The sequence below is a fragment of the Dromiciops gliroides genome, chromosome 4 (assembly GCF_019393635.1).
Source record: "Dromiciops gliroides isolate mDroGli1 chromosome 4, mDroGli1.pri, whole genome shotgun sequence".
Taxonomy (NCBI): Eukaryota; Metazoa; Chordata; class Mammalia; order Microbiotheria; family Microbiotheriidae; genus Dromiciops; species Dromiciops gliroides.
In genome coordinates this window covers 233,069,133-233,089,427 of record NC_057864.1, presented here as the reverse complement: position 1 = coordinate 233,089,427, position 20,295 = coordinate 233,069,133, and the positions used below count along the sequence as shown (strand labels likewise).

Here is a 20,295-nt window from a genome sequence, read left to right as displayed (position 1 = left end):
TACAGTGATTTGCACTGGTTGGTAGAGGCCAGGTCCTGCCTTCTCCCCCAAAACAAAAGCAGGAGTCGGACGGTTGCAGCGATGTTTTAATGGTAAGTTGTACAAACCAAGCCCATGCACACTTAGAAACAGTGACCATCTGGGCAATTGGGTGGAGATAAGGGGGAGACAGCCCCCTCACCCATTTTGACCCCGGGGTGGGGGAGCAATTGGCCCATGCACCGCCCCCAACCCTCACAGTTCCGTACAATTACTCCCACTCCCAACAAGCATAGTTGCTATTTACACCTCCCCCATTCTCCCTTTCTACCCCATCAATAGGGGGAGGGAGATTAAGGGGGAAGGCAGAAAGAGAACGAGTCAGAATACAGAAGTGATAGGGCAGGCGCCGAGACAAAGAATCATGCCAAGACTTCTCCAGGGATCAGAGATGAGAGTGACACGGGAGACGGGGAAGAAGCAGATATGGAAATGGGAAACCGGGAGAGACTTTCAGAGGCTGACTGTTGAAAGAAACATGTAAGGCAGGCAGGCAAAGGAGGGAGCCCTTCATGGGTGTGGGAGGAGCAGAAGCAGGGGCTTGACAGATCACAGCTGAAGATTAAGGTGAAGATCAGACTAGATCAGACTAGAGGCGAAGGCCAGCAAAAATAGGGGAAGGAGAAGGCAAGAGACAGAAATACTGGAAGGAAGGAGGAAAACAAACACTTAAGAGAGGGTAAGAGGGGAGTCCTACAGAGGGAAGAGGCTCCATGGAGTCTTGGAGGAAAGCTGTCTCCTATTTCAACAAGGAATCTTATTCCTTTAAAGACCACCCCTCCTCAAGGTGGTGGTGGTGGTGGGTGGTCAGGTGGCCAGTTCAGTTTGAGAGAGACCCTCTAGCTCCTGGCTCTGTTTCAGTTCCTTCATCCTATGGGGGAAGAGATAAGAAGAGGCCAAGTAGTGAGACAGGGTCTTAGAAGGAAATGATTGGGAGAATCAATGGAAAGAGAAAGGAAATTGGCCATTAATGGGGAAAATAAGGTGGTTGAGGAGGACGGGGTACCTGTGTTGACAGCGTCTCAGGAAACGCATGATTTTCCGAGCTGCCTGATCCTGCTTCTTGGTAAGGAAGGAGCCTCTGGAAGGAGAAAGAAGGGGAAGCTAACAAGATAAAGGAGAATGTACAGGTTCCTCTTCAATCCCACCTCCCTAAGAAAACAGGATAGGAAAGAGAAGGTCAAGACACAGAGTATAGACAGCCCAATGTAGGGAAATTTTAGGTATAATGAAGCCAAGGTTGCTGATAACTACAGTGGGAGAAAGAAGGAAGTTGGGTGTACACTGTAAGGAAGCAGTTTTTTGTGGAGTCTGGGGTCCATCATAACCGAGGGGCTTGAGAACATACTTGCTACGGGGAGGCAGAGGTCCCGAAGGCCCAGGAGGCCGGTGACAAGACCCGGGTCGGCATCGGTAAGAACGGTAGTGCTGTTGGATCAGTACAGCTGCCCGTCGACTCTGCTGAAATCGCTTCTGTTCATAGTAACTTCGGAATTTGCTCTGGATCAGGATGGCTGCTTGGGTCATCTTCTTATAGAGTGCAAACTGGAGGACAGAATTCAGGAGAGGGAAACCAAACATGACCAAAAGAGAGATAACAACATGAGGGGAGAGAGACAACTCATTTAAAGGATGGTTTGAAAAGCACTAAGTATTTGAGGCAGTAAATGAATACTCCCTAACTATGTTCTTTACCCTAGGTGAGTCTCTAAAAAGGCAGAGAACCTACAGGCCAAGATGGATTACAGGCCTCTCTGTGAGAAGAGACTCAGCCTCCCCCTGACATCCATGCTCCTGACTCCCAGATACTCCCTTAGTTACCTTAAGTGCAATCCACGTTAGCTTGTGGGAAGAGAAGTAGGGTTAGGGCCAAACCAAGTCAGAGAGGGGCTCAGGAAGCAATGTGTATTTGGAAGTGGGGCAGTCTCTTACCTGCTTGTACTTTCGGTAACAGCGCTGGATCACAGCCGCTGCCATCTCCTGCTGCTCCTTTAGTCGACGGCCCTTGGGGGTGGGTGGAGCAGGGGAAACTTGAAGACCCTCTGTCCCTAACATTTCCCCACTGGGAAAGGGTCATCTTAGCCCTAAGATCATGGTTCCCCACAACATTTTATCTCCATGGACCTGTCCCGTGGTCCTTTCAGTGATCCTTGACTCCTTGGCATGACCCATGTCTGGAACCTCATGATTCTACCATAACTAACAACCCTGAGCTCCAATATGACCTTCCTCATTTCTGACTCTAGACCCCATCTAAGCCCAGTCCCTCTGAGTTGCATGAGCCTACTGACCTAACATGCTCCCCAATATGCTAGTTCACAATGTTCACAAAGAGTTCTCTTCCACTGGCTTTTCCTTGAATATTATCTTTTCCTATGCAGAAACTATGCCCATCAGAAATCTCCCATCTTCTGGAGCTTTATCATCCCAGCTTCTAGAATAATGGAATCTCCCTAAAGGGAACAGTACTAAGGCTGGTGGTGAATACAGAACTGACTCTCAGGGCCTACACTTGAAATGCCCCTCCTCCCTTATATATTCCTGCTCCATATACTCAGTAACTGGTCCACACTCTGTTCTTTCTCTCTGGCACCCATTTCTTCCTTTTACTCATTCAGTTACCTTAGTCATTCACTCCCAGAAGCCATATCTCACCTCATCTCACTTCACCCCACCCCACCCCACCCCACCCTGCCATGTCAGATATCACCTAGCACTCTTTATAGCCCACAGGATAATTAATGATGGAAGTGCTGCTATCTGCTTCTTCCCTATGTCTTCAATCCTAACACTGTGACCTGTGTACCCCTTCTGGTCCCACTGCCCCCATTTCCCCCCAACCTTGTACTTGCGGAAGGGAGTCTGGATGATACGGCCTGCTTCATACAGTTCCCGTTGTTCATGATCAGACAGTGTCAGCAGTGCAAAGTCACTTTCCATCTTCCCATTGGCTGAGGCCCCAAGGAACTCTGCCCAAGATGGGGCAGGGGGAGCAGCCAGGCGACCCCGCTCAAAGGGCAGCTCACTGCTTCAGGGGGCAGAGGAAGAAGGGTATCAGATTGCAGCCCACCTCTTCTTCCTTCCCACCTCAGTGGTTTCTCTAGAGGGATGTTGCCTGATTATGGAGTTTAAAGAGCTATTATTCCTTTTCAGGAGTCTAGAACTGTGAACAAGGTCTTAACTGGGTCCTTTTCTAAAGTGGACACCAGAGATTACATCTGCTCTACCCAAAGTCCTTGGATCACAGCCTGGTGGGGCCCTGCTTCTTCCTTGTTCAGTTTTAGGGGTCATGGCCAGAGGACTAATCCTGAGTGTGGTCACCTGTGCTGGGTGAGGCTAGGGAGGTGGTCCACATTCTCCAGATAACTAGCAAGCCAGGACATAGTCTCACTGAGCCCCAAGGCTCCAGTCTGTCCTTGAGGACCTCCAACTTCAGGGACACCTCCAAAGTCTTCCTGTTTAATCCGTTCAGGTGTTGCCTCAACAATCTGTTTGGCCAGGGAGATCATGTCCACCTAGTGGAAAGAGATGAAAGACCCACCTATCAGCTCCTCATTCTGCCTTATAAATGACTGATCCGTGATCCTATCTTCCCTCTTTCACAGTCATTGGCTGAGGCTCCACTAGGCCTTCTAAGTCCCTTATTTCTCTGATCATACTAGCACAGTGCTAGGTGGCTTGGTAGAGTGTTGGGCCTGGAGTCAGGAAGATCTGAGTTCAAGTTCAGCCTCAGACGCTTACTAGCTGTGTGACCCTGGGCAAGTAACTTAATCTCTATTTGTCTTAAGCCACTGGAGAAGAAAATGGCAAACTAGTCTGGTATCTTTGCCAAGGAAACCCCAGGGACAGCATCCACATGCTATGGTCCACGGGTCATGAAAAGTCAGACAAGACTGAACAACAGGCACTAAGTGGAAGACAAAAAGTGAAAGTTCTCTGCCCTTAACGGATTTATGATCTTCCTAGAGAGACAACACATTCTAAGAATGAAGTTCAACCTCCTTAGCCTAGCATTAAAGAGTCTATAAACTGCCTCCCAATCCCCTACCTATTTATCCCCTACAAAGACCCTCCTCTCCAGCCAGATTAATCTATTCATTACTCTATGTTCATTGCTGCCTTTGCTCATACTATTATTCCTGTCTTAAATCTTTTTTCTCTTAAATCTAATCCTCCTTTAAAGGTACAGTTCAGGTTCTAACATGCCCTTTAGGAGGCCTTTCTTAGGCTTCTCTCAGTGATTGCTCTCTCCTGTGTTTTCATCATCAATATAGCACATCTGACACTAAGCATATCCTTTTTTATTTAACTTCCTTTATTTAATTTTTTAATGTATGTGCTCTCCCCAATTAGAATGTAAGCACCTCAAGGGTAAGGCTGTGTCTTAGAACATTGTACAATACATACAATGCTAAATGTCAGCAATGATGAAACAAGCGAAAAATCCATTCTTGCATTCTCGAGAGTTTATAAGCTTTTATTGTAAGCCTAGCACTATTTCTTATTGCTAGGCAAGGCTCATAGGGTCAATTTTGTTCACCCCCATGCCTTCCAGACCCAAACCATTCCAGAAAGGGAGCTGTTGGTCCCTTCATAGATCCTCCCAAATGACCTTGCTTTGTCTATCCCTCTCTCCTCTACCCTCATTCATGCATACCCCTAAATCCTCACTCCCCAGACCCAGTTTGATAAATACCTGTATTATGTCCACAGCCTGATGGCAGTCAGCTCCCTTTGAACTGGCCCTATAACCCTGAACTGGAGCCTCTACTGTGGAGTCCTCACTAACAGAGTGGGGTGAGGAAAGCCCCTTGGGGTTACTGGCCTTATAGTCCATGGGTAGGTTGGGAGCCTCAGGGAGACCATGAGGGGGCTGGCCTGGCTGTGTCACCTCAGTAGATCTCTCAGAAGTAGGTCGAGGATCAGGTGAGGGACTCCTGTCTGGGGCACTAGAGTAGGCCGAAGTGACAGAGAACGTGCCATCTGACAGCTCTGAAGGTGAGGAAACACTGCTCAGACCTAGAAGGGTGGGAGGGAAGGGAAGGATTCAGCACTTCAAACAATACTCATGATCTAGGCAGGTGCTGTTCAAGTTCCCTCCTATATCTTTTACTCCTTCTTCTCATGCCCACACCCTACTACTCCCAGTGTCTATGCCACCACTTGTGTCTCCTACCTGCTTTCTTTCACTTTCTAACCTTCTGGCTGCATTTATTTCCCCCATCCTTCTCTTTCTTCCTCTAAGCTGCTTCCTGCCCCAAGGCTTCCCTCCCCTCTCTTATTTCTCAATTTCATTCCTTTATTCCTCCTACTTTTTCCTCTCCTGTTCCCTGGCAACATCCTCACCAGTGTCAGGGCTGGCAGAGGGTGGTGAAGGGGCAGGCAGGGGCTCAACTGAAGCCTCCTGTCTCTGTAGGTCTTCTAGGCATCGGGCAAGTTGTACATGCCCCCGGGAACGTGCCACAGCTAGGGGTAGTCGACCGAGAGAATCAGGGATATTCAGTGCCCGGCGGTTCCATCGGAAAAGGAGCACAGCAGCTTCTAGGTGCCCTAGGGCACAGGCCCACATCTAGGGAAGGGAGGGTTGGGATGGAAGAATAGATAAGGACCAGACAGACAAAATTCCTTTATCCTTCCCCTAGGAACTCACCTAAATCCATGACTTTGTCTCCATATCCTCCTATCCCTGTTCCCCTCAAAGGACTTGGGCCTTATGAACTCCAGAACCGCACTATTTCCCCTCTTCCCAGTCACCTACCCCAGTTTCAGTAGCCACTGAGGGACCAAGAATCTGGTCTCCTTACCAAAGGAGTACAGGAGAAATGATCCACATTAAGTGGATCCACCTCTTGCTCCAGGTCCAGGCTTTCTGCCTCCATAGTCCTGGAGGGGTGGCAAGAGAAGGACAGAGATAAGGGAAGCTAATCAGAGCACAAGAGAGTAGGTGCAGGTTGAGGTTGGACTAAGAGGGGCAGACATCAAGGAGATGAGGGACCAGAGGTCAAGACATCTAGAAGGGCAAGTTATTGGGCAAAGGGGTTAGGGTGTGGGTGGGGTCAAGAAACCTTAAAAGAGATTACTAGGTTACGGAGTACTCAAGCCTAGGAGACAAGGACTAAGGGCATCTACATTGTCTTGTCTCCCAATTTCTAACCTCTCCTCAATCCCATCCTGCTTACCTATAATAACCCTGCCCCCCACTTCATTGACTCTCTCTGACCCTGGAACTACTATTCTGGCTCTCCACCTTCCAACCCACTCCCAACCCTTTCCCTTCCCAACCTGTACTCACCTCCACTGGCTCAGGGTCTCAATGAGACGGGCATAGCCCTGGGCTGCTGCCAGGTGAAGGAGACTCATACCCCGGAAGGGTCCCCCGTGAACCAGGTGATCAGGGCCCCGCCAGCCATAACGAGGGATCATACGTTCTACTAGGACCACCACACGGGCCTCAAACCCAGGCCCCGGGACACCTCCCTGTAATACACACACCCTCATCCAAGGGCCTACATTTTGGTCTCTTGGCTTCTGCTGACTTTAGGGGCCCAGGTGTCTGGTCTTCCAGCTGACAACTATCTATCTCAGTGCTCACTAACCCTGCCTCCTGCCTCAGACACCCAAATATCCTCTCCCACAATCCTCAAACAGCCCTAAGCTAAGCATCTAGTCTCATTCACCTACTGAGACCCAGATATTCTTCTACTTCCATTTTCCAGTGTTATCCTCAGTCTCCACTTCCCTCTGGAAACTGGGCCTCCTGTCTCTTAGTTCTTTCTAGACCATTGTGGCCAAGCATTTAGGTGTCATTGTCCCTAAAACAGTAGCACACAGCTAGCAGTTCACTGGTATAGATTAGAACCCCCAGATCTTTGAAGATTCCCCCCATTGCCTTCCCCAGTTTCTCCCCCTTTCTAGACCAAAAATAGTTTGAGGAGTAGGCATGCCAAGATGGCACCCCAAATAGCTACCCTTGGGGAAAGGAATAGGTAGTGTTGGGAGAAATGGTATACGAGGAAGAGGAGAGGGGCACCAGGCTAAAGGGGTTAGAGGAATCAGAAAAAGGAAGGAAAGTAACACAGGTCAAACACCACAGCTGTGTGCTTAGGGAAGGTGCAACAGATCTTCCACCTTCCCTCTCTCCAAATACCTGTACTGGGTGAGGGTCAGGACCTGGGGGAGGAGCCTGTCCAGCTGCTGCCATTTCTGCCATCCGCTTTTCCATCTGCTCTAGGCGCTCCAGTATGGACATCCGGAACTGGTTGTCTTATAGGGGAAAAGGATGAGAGATTGAGTTGGAAAAGGATGTGAACAACCTTCCAAGTACCAGAAACAAGAAATATCCCAAGATCTGGGAGAAAAAGGATACTCAAGAAGGAAAGATACTTCCCTCAGACCTGAACCATGGACCCAGAATGTATGCCAGGACCCAGAATACAACTTAAACATCTAGATCCCAAATCAGTTTGCATGATAATACAGAGAGAATAGCAAAGGGTTGGGTTTTGGAAATCTCTCCTACTTTGTTCAAAACAGTTCACCCTTTATGCCTCATCTCTCTGGGGTTCTCCTTGCCCCCAGTACTACCTCTGCCCTCACTGTGAGGTTTGGCAACTGCAGGATCTCTCCTCTTCAGTTACTGCTTCACACAAGAGGCCATGGACAGTCATTTAAAACCACCCTTCTCTTGTGGGGATATGGAAGGGGAAGGCTGAATATGGTCGTACTTGACATGGCAGGGAAGGGATAGGTGAAGGAGGATGGAAGCACTGATGGTGACAAGGGGGTAAGATGGACAGAAACCAGTACCACAAAGAAAGGGCAGAAAACAAAGCTCTAGTCAGATTTGAAGATATAATGACAGAAGGGAAAAACAGAAGAAAATGAAGAGAAAAAAAAAACATGAAGGAGGCAATAAGACCGGCTCTCAGGTTCATACAATCTAGACCTTAAAAGCAGCATCAGAGGCCACCTAGTCCAATTTTATCATTTTATAGATAAGGAAACTAAGTGACTTGCCCAAAGTCACACAGGTGTCAGAGGTAGAACTTGAACCTTGATTCCAAAGCCAGTGCTTTGGATATAGAAATTCCCAAGATGTATAACACTGAGAATTTCACCAGAAGAAAACTGTCAGAATGAGGCACAATGATGTTGAGTTGTTAAAAGCACATTAATAGTCCATAAACAATTTTCTTCACAATAATGTCATTAGATATATAACGTTAGTATTTCCATTTTACAAAGAAGAAAAGAGGCCCAAGGTCACGCAACTGTTAAGTGCATGATCTGGGACTTGAAGCCACATCTCCAAATTTCAGGCCCACTCATGTTCACTTGACTACATTATAGCTTCTTTTTCCTACAAGAGGGGTTGAAGAGGGAAAAAGAGATGGGAAAAACCACCAAGACAAAGAATGACAGAGGAACTCTGAAAAACTATGAGGAAATACAGATAGCCCAAGTATCAGAAGGAAGAAAATTCTGCAGACAGGCATAGCCAAAACCCAGAGAGGGAAACAGAAAAAAATCCCAGGGCTTAGAGATGGAGTCCAAGAAATCTGGGAAAGAAGAGGTGGAGAAGAACCCAGTTATAGATCAAGAAAAAACTATAACTATGCCCTGGACAGGGCTCTGCTCAAGTGATTTTCTTAAGCGCAGATCTGACATTCCCCTAACCTTCCCCCCACCATAAAAAACCCAAACAAACCCAAGCCAAACCCTAATAAACTCCAGTGGTTCCCTATCACCTCCAGGATCAAATATAAAATCCTCTGTCTGGCGTTCAAAGCCCTTCATAAACAAGCTATCTGCCCCACCTTTCCAGCCTTTTTACCCCTTACTCCCCTCTATGTACTCTTTTTTTAAAAAAAATAAAAGTATTTTATTTTTTTCCAGTTACATGTAAAGATAGCTTTCAGCATTTGTTTACATAAGATTTCCAATTTCAAATTTTTCTCCCTCCCCCCCTCTCCCAGACAGCAGGCAATCCTATATATATATATATATATATATATATATATATATATATATATATATATTCCTCTCTCTGTACTCTTCAATCCAGCAACACGGGCCTCTTTCCTGTTCCTGGAACGAGACACTCCATCTCTCAGCTCTGGGCATTTTCACTGTCTCTCATGCCAGAAGTCTTTTCTCTCTTCATTTCCTCCTCCTGGCTTCCTTTAAGTTCCAATTAAAATCCTATCTTCTACAGGAAGCCTTTCCCAATCCCCCTAAATTCTAGTATCTCCCCTCTGATAATTATTAATTAATTAATTGTTAATTAACTTCCTATTTATTCTATACACAGCTTTTTTGTATATAGTTGTTTGCATGCTGTTTCCCCCATTAGATTGTGAGCTTCTTGACAAAGGCAGGGACTCTCTTCTGCATTTCTTTGTAATCCCAGTGCTTAGTACAGTGTCTTAACATATAGCAGGTGCTTATTGATTGGCAGACTAGATACCCAATCAAATTCCTGGGCAGTGAACATCATTTTATTTAACAAATTAAGGTATTTTTTTCTTTCTTTCCTTCTTCCTTCCTTCCTTCTTTTGCAGGGCAATGAGGGTTAAGTGACTTGCCCAGGGTCACACAGCTAGTAAGTGTCAAGTGTCTGAGGCTAGATTTGAACTCAGGTCCTCCTGAATCCAAGGGCTGGTGCTTTATCCACTGTGCCACCTAGCTGCCCCCCTACTCAGCCAAATTCCTGAAAAGGGAACCAAGGATAAGGAGAGAGAAGTGAAGTGCTGGGGTTACAGGAGTGGATATATGGGTCCAGAGTGGGTTAGGTACTCACCATCTAAAGACAGCCAGTCGAGCTGGGTGCTAGGAAGAGCTAAAAAACGACGGGCACGGTACTCAAAGAGCACAGAGGCAGAAAGTGGGCCCTCTTCTCCTGCCACCTGAAGAGATACCAACCCTGCCTCATGAGCTAGGGAAGTGAAAGGGGGAGGGAGAAGAATGTCAGTTTCTTTTATTGAGATAACCCCTACCAGCAACCCAGAAACCTGGATCAAAGGCTTGAGGCCTTATTCTACCTATACTCTTCCCCTTGCCTCGTCTCCCAGAAGCCCCAGCAAAAATGAATGTTAGGAGAAACGTGCTCCTTGGCAATGGTGACTCCAAGTATGGCCAGGAATGCTCTGATATACCTTGACTGGTAAAGAGTCCCCATTGTTCTCTCCCTCTACTGTCATCCAACTTCTCTATTGAGTAAAAGTGGAAGGAGTTTCAAAGGAATGGGGGTCTAGTTTGGCTTATGACTTGGTCATTCTTACAGCCCTTTGAGTGTAAAACTTAAGATCCTGATCTCCTAGACTGGAAGCTAAGAGACACTGTTTTCATCCACAAGCCTCCCAGCTCACAAGGTGGTGGTACTGGCAGGAGTGGAACATCCACATAAAACATATTATGGTTCCTGGACTGTTTTGGAGACATCTTTCTGTTCGTCAGGGATAAAACCTTTGGGGTTTTTCTGTGTTGATGGATATGCTAGGATAAGACAGAGATGTCTCTTGGCCAGGGTTCATTTTAGCATCCTGGGATTTAAGTCAATGATAATAATAGTGGCTCACATCTATATAGTGAGATCAGTAGTGGCAAGAATAATTTGTATTTCACATAAGAGGAAATCACTTGCCTATATAGGATCATATAACTAGTAAGTGGTAGCACTAGGACAAGAAGCCACGTTTTTTGAGACTTTTCCATTATTCCTTTCTCTCTGAGAGCCCTAAACCTTTTCTCTTTTTCTACCTTGGATTAAAGTTGTTAGACCCCTTAACTCTATATATGTACAAAGCTAGGGACAGTTTTAGAGGCCAAACAACACAAAATAGTTCAAATAAGTTAAATGACTTGGTGAAGGCACACCAAGAGCTGAAACTAGAAGCCAAGTTTCCTAACTCCAAGTCCAGAATTCCTTCCATTGCCCCATGTTGCCTCCTTAGTCCTGGCTACTTTGGAAAAAAGGACAGAGACTAATTTCAGGCATAGCCTTGATGACCTTCTGGGTCTCCCCATGTTAAGTCTCCAGCCTGCAATCTCTAATGGTGAAGCTCCTGAAAAGACTTCTAGAGACTGTCCCAACCTAACCTGTCTGATCAGTGCTTCCCATTCCTCCATACCAGGACAGTAGCAGCGCAGGACACCAGACTGGACAAGTGAGGCTGGCACAAGGATGTGGTCGAAGACACAAGAATAACGCTCTGAGACCTCTGTCCATGGACCTGTGATCAATACCTTGACCCCACCCTGTAAACAAACAAATATTCCCATCCAAACACAGAGAATGGGGGTACCCTCTGGATAATATACAGGATGTCCCAAAAGTCTTAGTGCAGTTTTAATCCCTCTAACTTCACAACTGCACCAAAATTTTGAGATACCCTATATATATATACATATATATATATGTATATATATATATGTGTATGTACATACATACACACATATACACACATATGTAAAGATAATTAGGGGAGAAAGAGCATGGAAAACAAGATAGGTCACATGCCATAAAAATTTGAGGGAAGTTAAGAAATCTAGATCATAGGCTACAGGGGAAATAGGGCTATGGTTACTGTGGAAACTTAGATTTAGGTGCTCTAGGGGCTAGGCTCAGGGTAGGAATGGGACAGCAATTAATGAGGAGGAATGATGAATGAATATGATATTCACCTCTGGATAGGACCACTCAGGAGAGAAGTCAGTGATAATGCTAAGGGCTGGAGGGCCAGGAGCCCCTGGAGCCTCCTCACTGATCAGATCCCCCATGAGGTCTGGGAAGGAAGACAAGCTGAAAGTCTCTAGTTCACTGGTCCCCCCTGGTCCTCCAAACAGCCCTTCGCCTCTTCCAGGCCGGGCCGATGGTTCCACGGGTGGGGATGAGGAGACTGTAGCAGGCCTCGTTCCCTCCCCACCTGCATCATCTCGGATAAAGAATCGGTTCCCTTCTCTTCCTTCTCCAGGCTTAAGAGTAGTCCCTTGATCTGATGCCGCAGGCTCCAGAGCAGCAGCAGGTTCCAGGGCTGGGCAAGGTGTTCTGGCTGCCTCTGCCTCAGGGAAATTGGGACTCACCCCCAGCCCACCTCCATAAGTCTGGCCTTGACTGGGATTGTTGAAAAATCGATCAGGATCAAAGGCAGGACTGGGAGGGCAGGGTGGGACAGGAGGCTGAGGGCCTATGACCAGGGCCAGGCCCAGTGAGGGCCCAAACTCAGGCTGAGGAGCCAAATGCCTGCTGGGAGTTAAACCCCCAGTGAGGTGCTCCAAACCTGTCAGCAGGAGGAGAGTAGGTCCCCCTCGGGACAGCACTCCTGGAGTTACTGTAGGTCTGGGGCTTATCTCAGGGGGTTCCACAAAGCCAGAAGAGGAGGAAGAGGAGGAAGAGGGTGAGGTATCAACCTTGGGAAGCTCAGGGGGTTCAGTATGGGGTAGGATAGCCTGTGGAAGGGGTTCAGGGGGTCTTGGAGGTGGGACTGGGGGTATGGCCAAGGTCCGAGGCTCAATTTTAGGGGAGATGATTCGGTGCTTGGTATTGCTGCATTTGTGGGGTAGGCTCCCTGTGGAACCTATAGTGAAGAATGGGATAGGAAAGAAAGAAAAGGAGTAGAGTAAGACAACTTTTCAATTTCTCTTCTGTGGAGATTTTCTATCCATTGGGACCCCATAGAGATAGATGTGTAATAATGACTGTGGCCATTGGGGGGCAGCAGAGACACCACAAATTCTGGCTGGACAGGCACTGGGGGGGGGGGGGGGGGGGAAAGAGCACAGGGGAGTTGCAGGGTTGCTAGGGGATAAGAAACAGACTGGTTGAGAGAAAGAGAAAGGCAGTGAGCTGAAGCTTATGCATGAATAATGCACAGAGACTGATGGGGGAGGCGGGGCCACAAAGATAAATGATAGCTGAGAAATTGGCCCAAAGCCTGGGTAGACATTTCCCAATAGAAAAGGTGGGGCTTAGAGAAGGAAGTCCTCAATCCCACTGGACTGTTAGGAAACAGGGTGCAAAACATATGTAAATTAGCATGCAAACAAACATAAAGGGTGTTTTTGTCCCCAGTGGGGAGTAGAATTCAGAATCAGAGGGAGCCCTTGGGTCCCATCACTAACCGAGCCCTCCACTGCAGAGGCAGGCATGGGTACGGGGTAGGGGCTTGGCCTGGTGGGTATCCAGAATCTGCTGCACCAGCTGTTCCACTGAGAACTCACCTGCCCCATTCCCACAGCTCCACTTGATGCCATGAACTGAAAAGGGGAGGAGGGAGGGCCTGCTGTGTGAACCTAGGAAAATCCAGCCCCTAAGTTCCCCTTGCTGTCCCTCTCTCCCTTACTGGACTACAACTCCCATGATGCCATGGGACTAGTAGCATGGAAAAAGGTAGCTGTTCCAAGCATTCCTGGGATATGTAGTCCGTATCTTTCCCTTACTCCCACCACTTCTGCATTATGAGAATCTACCAACACTTCAGCTCCCAACAGCACCAGGGATCAAACCTCCTCATTAACTAGGGAGAGCTGGTCACTCCAGGGGCACCTAGAAGTGGTCTTGGCTTCTGTGAGGGCACCCTGAGACCCACTTTTATTCTGGGGTTCTTACACATGGGCTTTAGTTGCCCCACCAGCTCCTCCCTGGACCACTTGAGCCATTCCCTTCGATCGCTGCTGATGGAACAAAGGATGGGGCCACAGCCCTTCCCACAATCTTCCAAGGCAGGGACATTCAGGTAGTGCACAAGGACGATGTCAGGGTTCTGAGGGCAGCAATGGTAGACACAGGGTGCCAGTGGACACTGGAACCTAGATGTTCCGCCCCATAGTACTTAGTTCCCTTTCCAGAATTCTGTTCTCCTCCACCTCCCCCAGCAAACCTCAACAGCTGGTATACCTCCCTCATAAACTCCCATTCCTCCCAAATGCCCAGGTGTTTGACCTTCTTAGTCCATAACCCTCTTTCCTTTAACTCAACTTCTTTCCTCTCTCAGAGCCCAATCTTTTCTATCTTCACTCCCTCCTAATTCCCAAGAATCTGACTCCCCAATCCCCTCAATACCTGTAGCAGCCAGTAACAGCGACGATGGAATGTGGGAACAATGGAGGAGTGAACATAGCAGCCATAGAGACACTGCCAAGAAATAGTTGGAGGGGAAGGCTGCTTCCCACCTCTTCTCTTTAGTCCCTTTCAAATAACTCATTTTCCCTATGAGTCCCCCCCCCCACCATGAACCTAGGTGTCCCCCTAAATCCAAATAACACAGAGTCAAGGGGATGAGAAGAAGGGAGTGAGATATTCGGGACTTTCAAAGTGGAACCTTCTAGGAACATCCATAAGATAGGGATTGGGATACTGAGAATAGGAGGGGTGACAAAAGCTAAAGTTGAGACTTAGCCTGTATAGGAGTTATTTCTAAAGAAAGCATCAGAGAAGCTAGGAGACTGGACAAATGAGTCCCTATGAGAAACAAAGCTAGGCGCCAGCCAACAGGGTTAATGAAGGAAATGGGGAACCATTCTACTGCCCGAGAGGTGAGATGGTTGACCTACGATTGTGGCTGGGAGGGGTGGCTATACTAACACTTAGATTCTAGGAAATGAGCCAGGTCATGAATGATTAAAACCTCAGGACAGAGGAATCAGACACCAATGTCTAAGGACCTTGTCCTACCTCCATGCCCTGCACCTTCAGTTTCATGTGGTCCTCTCGAGTGGTCTTTCCATCCTTCCGCTTCTTCCAGCAGTAGCCATCCTTCCGATACTTTACCTTCTTGCGATTATAGAGGATGATGGACCCATTCTGAGGCCTGGGGAAGCAAAGAGGAAGGTAACCATGTAAAGCAGGCTCTGAGATCCTGTATCCTTAGCCTTAACACCCTCCTCCAGCTCGACTTACCTGGTCTTAGGGGAGCAGGACAGCCACTCATCATGCTTCTCAAAGGTTATTAAGTATGAGGCAATCTCCTATGAGGGAAAAACATACTCATTCTGTTCTCTTCCCCCTCCTCATTCTCTCCCCAATCCCTTATTTTATTAGTTTTTCTCTCCAAGTTCCTACCCTTACTCTTCTCCCTGGCATATCAAAACTCAAAAGGCCTACCCACTGCCAGGTTCTGGATGCTGGAAGGATATCCCTGGGAACAGCCCTCTTAAGTCCTGATTATTATCCCTTACAACTGCCATCAGGAAGCTCAGAGGTTCCATTTTCTCTGACTTGATGCAAAGAAACTATGACCCTCTTTCTCTGCCCCTGAAGCTTTTCACATCAAGGCTAAGTGAGATTTTCCAAAGGCTTGTTATTCTCCCTGACTCATAAGTAGAACCAAAAAACAAATAAAAAATCCCATCTTTTTCTTTTACCCCAGTCCAACTATTTTCCATTCCCACTGCCTCCACCCTAGTTCAGGTATTTATTATCTCAAACTTGGGACTATTGCACTCCTAACTGATCTCCCCATCAACAGTCTAATAATCTTCATGAAAAACATCATTCTCATGCCATGCCTTTGTTATTCCATCTGTTCAAATACATTTAAATAGCTTCTCACTGCTACAGGGTAAAGTCCAAATTCCTTAGCCTTGCATTCAAGAATTCCTGCCTCCCCACCTCCCCACGTACATACACATACTATATTCCCTATATTCCTCTCCAATCTGATCTGCCCTTGTTTCTCTACATGATCAACCCTTCAGCCTAGCTACAGTGCTCCCCACCCCCCAACAAACATAAAATAGTCTAGTTTCCATATCAGCTCATGATGATCCCCCCTTTGGATGTTTCCTGGATTTCCACCCATCTTCTGGGTATCCAACATGAAGTCCTTAAGCCAAATACAGTTAAGATTAGCAAAACAAAGTCTTGCCCTATAGCTAGGATACATCACCAGCCTGCCACTACAGCTATGTAATTCATTACTTCCAGGAATCATAATTTTAACTTAGATCACCTAATAACTATAATGTTTAAAAAATGTGATTACCATATATATATATGGCTTTCTGATAACATAGCCCATTACTGGGGGAAAAAAAAAAAACCCCAAACCCTAACCTATGTAAATCCTGCCCAACTTCAGGCTCACACTTTCTCCATTTCATTTTCACAAAGTTTAAATTACAGTGAATTTTTGAGTAACTTCATCCTGCATACTTATATTACTAGATACAACAAAGTTTAATAGTGGAATTTTTAAAAAAGTGAATTATGTGCTGACTTCAATAGAGGGCACATGGACTATGAAGAAAAAAAAATGTAGCATACCCTCAGAAGTTTATATTCTATTAAGCCTTAGAGGATACAGAAACAAGAAGAGACTTTAGAGGTCCATCTATCCACTACCATCATTTTACAAATGAAGAAACTGAGGCTCATAAACTCAGAGCCTCTGTCTACAAATAGTGTTCTTTTAATTACACCATGCTGCCCTCTCTCTCTCACTAGCCCAGATTACAACCATCTCTCCATCCTATGACATCCTATAGCACCTACTATCTGTATTATTATTTGGTGCTGATCACCTATGCATAGCTAACAATAATAATATGGATAGATGTTTATACCAAATCAGTCCATCGAACCAATAGAGAGTCATTGAGTTCTCCTACCTTCAAAGTACTAAATTAAAAGTTCAGGGGCACCTAGGTGGCGCAGTGGATAGAGCACCGGCCTTGGATTCAGGGGGACCTGAGTTCAAATTTGACCTCAGACACATAACACTTACTAGCTGTGTGACCCTGGGCAAGTCACTTAACCCCAACTGCCTCACCAAAAAAGAAAAAAAAAGTTCAGTGTTCCTGCCCTCAAAGAACTTACCATTTAGTAATAAGGGAGTTGGACTAGATGATCTCTGAGGTCCTTTCTAGCTCTAAATTGGTTTCTCTGACTTTGTTCCCTTGACCTTATCCTCCAAGTTATCCCTCTTCTGATAGATCTGGGTTCCCCATTCCATATCTTTCTGTTTCTCCAAGCTCCCTCTATCCTCCCTCCCTGACTACTAAATCTTGTTTCCTCAACTAACTGTAAGCTTCTTGAAGAAGCTTAAGGACTATGTTTGATATAGTGCCCTGAATGTGGTAGGTGCTCAATCCCTTAAATGTTGATTGCTATATGGACACTGAGACACAGCCAAAATCAAAACAGAACTCCTCCCATCTTTCTGCTTGCCAGGACCTTCTAGATCAAGGACAAAAAGCCTTTCCTCCCACCCTTGTCTATTTAGCATCCCTAGGGAACCTCATTTGTGTTCCATCGTAGCCGCTCAGGAGGCAGCAGTGGGCATCTGGGAAGACACTCCAGTAACTTCTTGGGGAGAAAGATCTTCAGGTGATGGTTGTTCCCTGAGAAGAAGTGGAAACCAGGGGTAAGCATACTCTTAGTAGAGAATGAGGAAAATGAGTGTAGAGGATTGACAAGGTTCTTTTCAATCCTAACATTTTGAAACCCAGCGTATTGGGGTGTAGGGAGAGGGGGGAGAAGGGACAAAGGGGTAGCAGTGCAGAACTCACCAGCAACCTCAGTGGTGTCCTTGTTATTCATGATGAAGGTAGCTCCAAATGGCAAGGTCACCCTCTGCCTGATGGGCCAGGGGGAGGGGATATATGTCCTGGAAGAAGATAAGGCAGGCTCATACTTAGCATGTCCCCATCTCCCACCTCCTCTTAAGAAAAGAACATAGCCCTTGGGGAAGCTATGATTCCTGAGGGGGAAGGGTTGAGGTGGAGAGATCTGAAGAATAGCTTGTCAGGGAGGGAGGATAGAGGGAGCTTGGAGAAACAGAAAGATGGGGAACCAAGATGTATCAGAAGAGGGATAATTTGGACGATGAGGTCAAGGGAACAAAGTCAGAGAAACCCATTTAGAGCTGGAAAGGACCTCAGAGGTCATGTAGTCCAACTCCCTCATTTTCTGGATGAGTTTACTGAGGCCTGGAGAGGCTTGGTTAGTTGGTGGCATCGTGGATTTCAAACCTAGGTCCTCTGAATTCAAATCCAGCCCTCTTTCCACTGCACTGGAAAAGTCTACGATTTCTGCTGTTTGTCTTTTGTTCTCCAAGAGGACCAGGACACAGAAGTGATGTCATGACTTGCAGTGAATTGGGTTTAAGTGAGGGAGTACTATGCAAAGTCAGCAGCCTCACTCTTTCCTCCAGAGCTATCTGGGTCCAGTGGCACAATATACATCAGGATAACTGATGATGGTCCCAGATGTTTAAGGCAATTGGGGTTAAGTGACTTGCCCAGAGTCACACAACTAGTAAGTGTCTGAAGTCACATTTGAACTCAGCTCCTCCCAACTTCAGGGCAGGTGCTCTCTCCCCTGCACCACCTAGCTGCCCAAAGGTCTACAGTATGGCAACTAAGAATGAGAGGTGAGGGAAGTGGAGGAATAAGCCAGAACTGAGTCTTTCAGAAGACTGAGAAAACTGAGAGTAGAAAACTGGGGCCTAAGGCTGTGAGGCAGCAAATGCCCCAAAGAACAGGCTGGGGGGGGGGGGCTGAATATTTGGGTCTCTGAAAAGAACAGGGACTAGGGAAGGGGAGAGCTGGGAGAAGCTGAAGGTGGGTCCAGACCCTGGGATGCTCCCTGACACTGTTCTTCTCCCTTTTGCAGTTCTAAGGGCAGTACCTCACTGAAGGCTTATTCTAGCCACCTCCCTTTCTTTCCAACTGTGGCTGAGGTCCAGGTGAGATGCTGGGGCCCCAGACCCCAAGAGCTGCTCTCTCACACACACCCTAACATTTTTTCCCCACCCCATATGGAAATTAAGAATATATCCTCCCCTCTCCTCTTCTTCTCTGCTTCCCATCATCATCCTTTCAGGTCCTTTTGCCTATCCCACATCCACCAGACTGCCTCCACCCCAGAACTGCCCTCCCTTTCCTGAGAACAGATGGGAGGTGGCCAGGGATGGCATCTCAGCATGGAGCTGAGCTGGGGTATCTGAGGGAAGGGGGATGGGGCAGTGATCCCCAAGCTGCATAGGGCTGGAGGGGGATGACAAGCCGCGGTGATGGCAGAGAATGTGACTGAGTGAGTGAATGTGTGTGTGTGTGTGTGTGTGTGTGTGTATGCCGGGGGCTCTCATAGGCGTGGGGTGTCATCATGGGGCACCCACGCAAGGTGCCCGCCAGGTGAAGGCTGGTGCGGATCCTTGCAGAGATGGGGCCAAAGCTCGGGGTCACGGAGGTTCGCACCGCCTCCAGGGGCGCCCAGGTGTTGCCGGGCGGGGGAAGGGTGCCCCTGGGGCAGAAGTTTCGGGGCCGCAGGTACCCCAGCGGAGACGCCAGGGGGTGGGGAGAGGGAGCCGCTGCGGGCTGTGCAGAGCGGCGCCCCCTACTGCGGGGGAGGGGGCGGAGGAAGAGGAGGAGAAGGAAGGGAGTGCAAGGGGCTAGAGGTGGGGTGCCGCGGAGCTCAGCCGCGGGGTCCGGCACGGGCGGACCTGCGCCCCCTGGCGCGGAGTGGGGAGGCCGGCAAGAGGCCAAGGCTCTTACCTCCCGGGGTCCCGCTGGCGGTGGCGGCGGCCATTCTCCCCCACACCAAACCCCCCCCAACGCCGGCTGTGACAGCAGCGTCTGACGTCACCGCGCACGGGGGTGGGGAACCTCCTTTAAAGGGCGGCGCTCTTGCCTAGACCTTTCACTTTAGGGTTGGGCTGCACGTGTTCCTGCTTGAGTTGGGACTGGATTGAGGAGCCTAGGGGAAGGGGACGAGGAGAGTTCATCCAGGTCAGGGGTCTGAACCCTTAAGTCCATGAGAAACTATGTGGATGGAGATAGCGAAAGAGAGCTTCTTCTTGGACTCTTCTCCAAACACGGCTTTAGTTTCTTTCACTACTTCTTCAGGAAAAGATTCCTGATGTCAAGTACCCTTTTTGTGCCCAGCCCCAAAACCAAGTTCAATTTTGTCTTCTTGAACAGTTTTTAAAAATTGCTGCATTATGATTCAGTATATCATACATCTAAACTTCCACAGCACTCCTAATTGATTTCCCGTGTAAACTGAAGCAAAAGCTCTCTTGATGGAACTTAGATTTCTTTCCCCAAAGGAAAATGCAAAGGCCGGTTCTCAAGATCTAAATCCCAGTCTTCCTAAAAAAGGAAGGAAACCAGAAAAAGACAATGCCAGTAAAATTAAAGAAAGGTTTTCATTAAGCAGGGAAAGGAAAGAAAAATTTAACATGCTGCATAGGTACTGTCCAGTCTTGCTGAATAGGACACCTGGTAGATTGTGAGGGTTTATATACATTTTAAACAAAG

The 20,295-nt window shown here is 47.5% G+C and overlaps 1 protein-coding gene across 10 annotated transcripts; it reads right to left on the bottom strand.

Moving 5' to 3' along the window:
• Positions 1-68: 68 nt before the first annotated feature.
• Positions 69-19,627, bottom strand: CAMTA2 (calmodulin binding transcription activator 2). Of its 10 annotated transcripts, none has more exons than XM_044003934.1 (23): positions 19,531-19,627; positions 17,545-17,642; positions 17,273-17,376; positions 14,936-15,003; positions 14,711-14,846; positions 14,099-14,170; positions 13,646-13,799; positions 13,159-13,293; positions 11,722-12,614; positions 11,169-11,295; positions 9,839-9,973; positions 7,187-7,302; positions 6,332-6,516; positions 5,844-5,922; positions 5,386-5,608; positions 4,736-5,058; positions 3,361-3,554; positions 2,881-3,067; positions 1,972-2,043; positions 1,861-1,881; positions 1,388-1,584; positions 1,046-1,120; positions 69-910 (listed from the first exon to the last, which is right to left on the bottom strand). In XM_044003934.1, exons 2-23 carry the CDS (start codon positions 17,573-17,575, stop codon positions 847-849), a joined length of 3,591 nt encoding a protein of 1,196 aa, XP_043859869.1. In that variant the 5' UTR covers positions 17,576-17,642; positions 19,531-19,627; the 3' UTR covers positions 69-846. The 10 variants fall into 10 exon arrangements, with proteins under 10 accessions (XP_043859869.1, XP_043859870.1, XP_043859876.1 ...); XM_044003935.1 differs by having other exon boundaries at positions 2,881-3,064; XM_044003941.1 differs by having other exon boundaries at positions 4,865-5,058.
• Between the last annotated feature and the right edge of the window lie 668 nt (positions 19,628-20,295).